Source organism: Arachis hypogaea, chromosome 5 (assembly GCF_003086295.3).
Source record: "Arachis hypogaea cultivar Tifrunner chromosome 5, arahy.Tifrunner.gnm2.J5K5, whole genome shotgun sequence".
Lineage (NCBI taxonomy): Eukaryota > Viridiplantae > Streptophyta > Magnoliopsida > Fabales > Fabaceae > Arachis > Arachis hypogaea.
In genome coordinates, this window is record NC_092040.1 from 115551117 (window position 1) to 115558687 (window position 7571).

The window sequence follows — 7571 nt, forward strand, 5'->3', positions numbered from 1 at the left end:
ATGAAGGTGGGCAAATGGGTTATGGATTAGCGTTAGTTATGATTACATGAAGCTAAGCTGAAAAATAATAAAATATAAAATAGTAATAAGTAAAGTACCGGTATTTAATTATTCATCGACAGTGATGTGAATTATGAAGGTTGGAGCAGAAGAAGCATCTAGCAAGCCTAGGAAATTAGGAATTAGGAACAGTAACAGAGGGTGGGGTGTCGTGGCATCTGTTTTACGTACGTTTTCTTGTGGGGTGGCCGTGTGTCCCTTTTCTTCTTCTTCATACCTCTCACCTTTCCTCTTTGCCTTTTTCTTTCTTTATATCATTTTATTCTTTGAAATTATTCAATTCAACTTAAAAAACAAAAAAGTTTCTTAATAGTTAAAATACAAAATCAAAATTTTCATAACTAAATCTAAAATTTAATACTTATTCCTATTGTTTCTAAACAAAAAAGATTTAGGCATATCAGATAATATTAATTCATACATTATTTATATTTGATTATAGCATAAAAAATATAATAAATAATAATAAATAATAAATAACTTAATTTCAATTTTGTTTTCTTCTTAGTTTACTTTGTTTTTTTCTTATTTTCATTCTTTTTTCTGTGTTTCGTTAATGTTAAAGCGAAGGATATGAAAACCTCACTTCTTTTTGCATGGTCCTAAATTTTAGATAAAATATTTTCTTTCATTTGAAATAAAATAACCTACTGTCTTTAAAATATATATATATATATATATATATATATATAATAAATAATATAAAACTATTTATATATCTTCACCAAATCATTTCCTTTCCACTTTTGTTTCTGTTCCATTTGGTGATGGAGTTTCTGCTTCTAACATTAACAAAAAAAGATCAGGGTACTCTCAAGGAGTCCCTTTAATTTGTAGATATGGTATAATACTGTTGGCGAGAACAATGAACAACGAAGCTCTTGAGGTTGTAACTTGTAATTGGTTCCCAGCAAAACCAAAAGAACACACGCTAAACGTCCTCGGAGGCCCCAAATAGGTGGTAGTAATAATGATGGTAATCGTAAGGACAATAGAAAATGAGATGCATTTTGACAATGATAATCTACAGCTGAGATTACAAATACATGACCCATACATAGCATACCCGAATTAAAGTAGATATTATGTTATGTGCCTCACAAGCAGGGGACAGTTGACACAGTATCTTCCTCACAATTCCAACAGCATACCAAAACTGTCATCGCAAGCTTAAAATATAAGCCATATATAAAACACATTTGATGAATATCTAAGCAAACCGCCTAATCAACTCAAAATAGCGAATTCACCAAACTCAAGTGGACCATTACTACGTGCTACCATACTTAAACCTCTCTCAAACGGAATATAAACACACTGCACATAGAACAAGTTAGAACTGGCACTGTGGTGCCAGTGCCCCGACGGTGATGCAGCTCGGGGCACCCGCTGAACAGCAATACCTGTAGCATGCTATGTGCTCTTGTATAAAATTAACACAAGCTCTTAGAACACATTACCCCCTGGTTTTGGCCCTTTTCATACCAAGGTTGTTGTGGAAGGGTGAAACAGAACCAGACATTGGAGAACCCTCCTCTCGAAGAGTGCCGTTGAGCATTGCTAGTTCCCGAAGCTGCTGCTTCTTGTAGAAATCCTGAGATTCATCCTGAAATGTAGAAAACTTCAAACAATAAAAACTCTATCTCAACAAAGGTATGCATTACTGCCAATGCTGACTTAAGCAACAAGTACATACCACAGGCTTAAGCAAATCTTCAAGTATTTCACGTGCCTGCATCAGGCGAGCATCTATGATTTCGACTGGTAATTCTGCCTCTACCAGAATATGGAGAGGTTCATTCAGATGTTCATATCCAGGTTTCCCTCTCATCATTTCCTCCTACAGAATGTAAAGTAATGCTGGCATCAACATTAGATTACTGGGTTCATCGGATACCAGAAGGAAGTAGAAGGAAGTATATATGTCACACACATCCAGATAACACAGGAATAGAATTATACAAAATATTATAATAATTTGAGTATATACCCAAATTAGTCCCTAATGAATTTCAAATCATATATTTTGATCCTCAATGAATTTTTATTACTTTGGAAGTCCCTGAGAATTACATATGTCATACAGATTGGTCCCTCTATCACTTTCAATAAAATTTTTCATAGGTGTATTAGACAAATAAATCCTTAACAAAATTTACTATAAGACAATTAGATCCCCAACAAATACCTTCATAAGACAAATTAGTCCTCCTTATAGGAGGATCAATCCATCTCGAGGACCTCTAAAGTAATAAAATTTGTTGAGGATCAAAGTGTCAGATTTAAAATTTTTTTAGGAAATGTCAATCAGGTGTCAGTGGACACTTGGATTTGATAAAAATACAACAAAAATATCTTCTCCACAGCTCAAATATCGTGCAATAATACTATCGTAGATGAACTATAATGTATTTCCTTTATAAGAAATAATGGAATAAAGAATCATGTATTACAAAACAACGAAATGATTCTTCTTACCCTGGTTGGATCCTTAATGCTACCTCGGCCTCTGATCAAGACACGACACTCTGTACTTGCTTCTACGCGTTTTAAGGAGTTTCCTCTAGGCCCTAGGAGGCGACCAACAAAGTTAAACTGCAAAATGCTTAAGTCAATATCAAATGTTAAACAAACAAAAAAATTTCAAATATACATTGGAGCGGGGAGATACATTTGGATATGCGTCCACAGGAATATCAACTCTGACCGTCTTTTTAACAATAATACCAGATGAGCCACCTTGTGGACTCAGCCAGTTCTGTGTTGATGAAGACTGTAACAAGCTTGGCATCTGCATGATTCAATCCAGATGTCAAACACAGACACAAATTTTGCAGGACTTTCATTGCCATGCAGATTAACATTAAATTTACTACTGCGCCAGAGAAAAATATACACGTGAAGAGTAACTATCAGTCTAACAATAGCCATAACAAGAAAAAAATGCAAATATATAGCAACTACATCAATAAAAAGGATCAGTGTGTTGGAAAATATAAGATGTTAAATTAAATCCGGAAATAAAACTGAACACATCATGAGACATCAGGATAATGAACCATTTCAGCAAAATATCTGATAAGTGATCTCCTCAAACCTCATAACTTACTGTTTCCACACAAGAGGCAAACACCTTAAGTAGCTAGTGTTAGCATTCTACACAACACAATCAAGATAACCATGTTAAAATGTTCATATTTATCCAGATGAAACTGTTCATCATATCTGTCATTTGCAGGAAACTCTAAATGGTGACGAGTATTGACATCTGATTTATGTTAATGCAAAAAGTAGACATATAGATCCATTAGCAGGATTTAGGAAACAGAAGCTAAGCTATAGATTATTGTCAGAGCTTGATGTTAGCTTTGCACTACCTGTCACAGACAAATAGAGCTACAATAACTCGAACAAATGTCAAGAGTTAGCATCAGATGTAAGAATTGTGTCAGAAATACTTCTAAAATACAGAATTAGATGGAAATGAAGTTATGTTAATGGTTAGTATCCATACTTCTGATTGAAATCGTGATGCCCATCCATTCACATCGGCACCTCCATTTGAAAATATTCCTCCGGTAGCCAGGGGGCTAGCATGTTCAAGCCCACTTTGACCTAAAACTGATGCATTCCCGAATAGTGTGGTTACACGCAAAATTTCTGCTCCAAAAATGTCAATTTTCAAGAATAAGATGTACCAGTCAGCATTTGTTAACAAGTTAGCAGCCACTACATAATCGATAGACAACACGGATGTTTTCTGAGTCAGTGCACAAGAAATATTAGGTTAGTAAACCATGCAGTCAAGTGTCATCTTGCTGATATTAAACAAAACAGATATTGAACACTAGAAGAAAAGACGCTTCAATAAAAGTTTATGTTAGTAAACAGAATAACAGATATTAAACAAGTGGCTCAAAACTGTTCCTTATGCTGATATCTTAGAGGAAATAACATAATTAATAATGAATAAATACAACCCTACAAACTAAACTTCATGATAACCAAATAAGAACACACTAACCCAACAGATAAGTGAAATCTATGTTGTCAAAAAAGTATATAATAAACATGAGATCTAACAAATGGTGTGATTGGAATTGAGGAGGGGAAGGAGATGAATGAAGAGATGAAATGAACAGGATGGAAAGCACGTAGAATAGGACTTGAAAAATTTTCCTTGTAGCTGTGGATGTGCAAAATTATCCAAATTACAGGAACCCTAGAAGTTTTGTTAGAACTTACAATAAAGCTTTAAAAGGTAATCTATCAGTTTCTTCACATTTTAAAAAATTCCCCAAACAAAAATGTTAACTTGACCTTGTTTCCTCCATTTTCCTCAAATCTTCTCCATCATAACAAACCCATAATAACAGAAGGGATTAGTGGTTAAATGTTAAGTATGAACACTTGCCAAGATGTTTAACAGCCTTAATTCTTGCACATATTGAATCACTTCAGTAGGAATTATACAAAATTTCTTCTTCTTTGAATGTAAGGCAATTCATACATAAACAGAAACGGCTAAACTATATGCATGGAAAATATTAATAACCTATACTTCCAATTGAGCTCAAGAAAGCAACACACATGATAGATCCAGGGCAATAAATATAATGGCTCCAGACTTCCAGCCTCATATTTTGGTCCAAGTCTTTTGAATCTTTTTACTATGAATTAACTAAACTAAACCTAATGCAACAAATGGTTAAGATTCTGGTTTATTAAGTGCTAAAAGTCCCAAAGCAGCGAATACAGGTTTCCCATCAAATCATATTAATAAATCAGAATAGAAGCTACATCGGACCCAGCTTCCCAACGTATTCAACTAAACTTCCTAACCTTTCCTACCAAATTGCATTCTGGGGAACTGCATATCAGTTCTTCTTCTGTGTCACATGAAGGCAACAAGAAACTAATGTATTCTATTCTAACAGCAAACAATCCATCCCCCCCCCCCCCCCCCAAAAAAAAAAAACCCAAAAAATTTTAGAAAAAAATTACAAACATTCCCACACAAAAGAAAAAGTCAACTCCCCATTGGAAATTTTAAAAAAAAAAAAGTGGTCAGTATTAAACAAGTCAATCATTGCCAATAAATCCTTCATATAGCTCTTTCACACTTCATATGTATGCTACACTCTCATGTCTTTCCATACTTCTCCTATCTCAGCAAACTTTATGAGGTAATACAAAAATTAATAAAATAAACACCCAAACTGATCCTTAAGGAATTTTAAATCGGACGCTTTGGTCTCCAATAAATTTTATTTTCTAGAAGTCTTCAAGAATTACCCCCGTCAGACAAATTGGTCTCTTCGTCATTTTTAAAGGAGACTAATTCATCTTATAGTGATATTTTTTGGGACCTATTTGTATTATAATAAAAGTTAGCGACTTATTTGCCTAACATGCATATTAAAAATTTGATTGAAAACAACGAAAAGACCAGTTTGTCCAACAGGAGTAATTCTCAAGAAATTTTAGTTGTTGGGAGACCAAAGTGTCCGATCTGAAATTCCTTAGGGACTAATTTGGGTATTTACTCAAATTAATAAATATCTGAATATGCAATTGTGAACACACATATACTTCAGTGTAGTTCTAGAACCTCTATTATCTCTGTAACTCCCATTAATAAATTTACAGAATCTACTACTGCAAGTCTTTTACAACCATCCTCCAGCCAGGTAAGACCAAATTATTTACTTTGGAATGAAATTCGTTGGTGTATAATTGAAGATCTTAGAATAACTTATTCCATTGAATACAAATTTAAAATACCTTCCGACATATTATGCCAAAGAAAATGCTAATCTGTTGTAGAAAAGATTATGCTTCGTTGCCATAAAGTATATCTTTGTAACAGTTTATAGAAGAAATACATCTATGTCTTTAACTTCATCTGTAAAGTGTATCATGGCTGAAGCTTAAAAACATTATAAAGAAAAAACTGATAAAATAATGATTTAGTTATAAAATATTCAAACTTAGATTTGCTCAAAGCAAAGGTGCTGAGCCTCATACACTTCCCGGGATTCAACACAAGTAGTTAAACGCTGAAAAAAGGGGTTATCAGCAAAAATGCAGATCTGATTTATGCAAAGACTATGAAAAAAAAGGGGAAAGGCGTGATTAAGAGCTTACTTACAGCACTGACAATAACAACAATATAATGTATAATAATCTAGAAAGGGATCTGACCTTGGTTTAACAATCGATAGCTGTGTGGAAGCACAGCCATGAATGGACTGATCTTGTGACGTTCTCCCAATAACTCAGTGAGATATCTGAAAATAAAAGGAAAACATCCGATGATATCAAGACATTATTTATCATAAAAACAAGTTTATTTTCAAGATCCAAAATCCATATGTAAGTTGACAATTTGTTTAGCAGAAGATGAAGTTGGAAAAACTACAAGAAAGTGAAGGATGGTCAAGTCATGTTCCAGTAGTGTAAGAAACAAGATCGGGTTGTTAAAAGTATCCAGTGAGCAAATGGACTCAAATTCACAGGAAAAACAAAACCACTGCAGGTAGGGCTAACAAGTAACAATATTGAATGAATGCTGTAATTATCAAGATGGGGCATGTTCTGTGGATAAAATTGAGTCAACCACTGGATCAGGTGATTTAAAAGGCATGAGCAATAACAGGATATGAAAAGCACGAAATCCAGTTACAGTTACAGCTATAACTAGAGAACTTAAGGGTAGAGGAAGAATAGTAATAAGAACAAAAAAGGAAGCTCGAAAGTAGAAAATTAGTGGACGAGGGAGGGAAGAAGTGAGATCGAGAGAATACTTGTCGTGCTCGAGGAGGGCGGAGGAAGCAGGAGAGCGGAGACCGGAGATGTGAGGGGAGTGAGGGGCTGAGGGGGAGGGCGACGGCGACGGAGGGAAGGCCATGTACCTGCCGGCGCCGGAGGACGACATGTGTGTGAGCGAGTGAGGCGGGCACCGCCGACTAAGCCTAAGTATGAAAGAAGGAAGGAAAGGGTTTGCGATGGCGTGGTTGGTGTGTGTGGGCGTTAATAGTGTTAAGAGAGAGAAGAAGAAGAAGAAGGAGAAGATGAAGAATGGTAGTGTATGGTACAGAAAGAAGGGAAAGAAGGAAGGGTAAGTAAGTAAGTTGTGATTAATGAATGTGAATACGATTGGGAGGATGGGGCCCGCCCCATGTAGACGTCCTGTCCTGCTACCCCTTCGTCGGTGCAATTATTATTAAGGTTTTTCACTCGAACAATCTAAAAATTAAAAAAACAATTAAATTTTACAACTGACCTTTTCAGGCAAGTTAATTAGTAACTCGTTGAATATCCATAATTCCATATCATCACTAATGCTTGGAATATAATATATTTGTTATAAAATAAATAAAAAATATACTAAATATAAAATAAAAATATATAAATAAAAAATTCTAATTTTGATATTTATCAATATCATTATCATAATATAATAATAGAAGAAATTTATATATTTATTGTTATTATATATTAGTAGCTTA

At 34.5% G+C, this 7571-nt stretch overlaps 1 protein-coding gene across 1 annotated transcript; it reads right to left on the reverse strand.

The window, feature by feature from the left end:
* Positions 1-1043: 1043 nt before the first annotated feature.
* On the reverse strand, positions 1044-7211 carry LOC112803130 (KH domain-containing protein At5g56140). Its single transcript, XM_025846624.2, has 7 exons — positions 6867-7211; positions 6265-6350; positions 3575-3720; positions 2732-2851; positions 2539-2655; positions 1757-1900; positions 1044-1666 (listed from the first exon to the last, which is right to left on the reverse strand). Exons 1-7 carry the CDS (start codon positions 6995-6997, stop codon positions 1517-1519), a joined length of 894 nt encoding a protein of 297 aa, XP_025702409.1. The 5' UTR covers positions 6998-7211; the 3' UTR covers positions 1044-1516.
* Between the last annotated feature and the right edge of the window lie 360 nt (positions 7212-7571).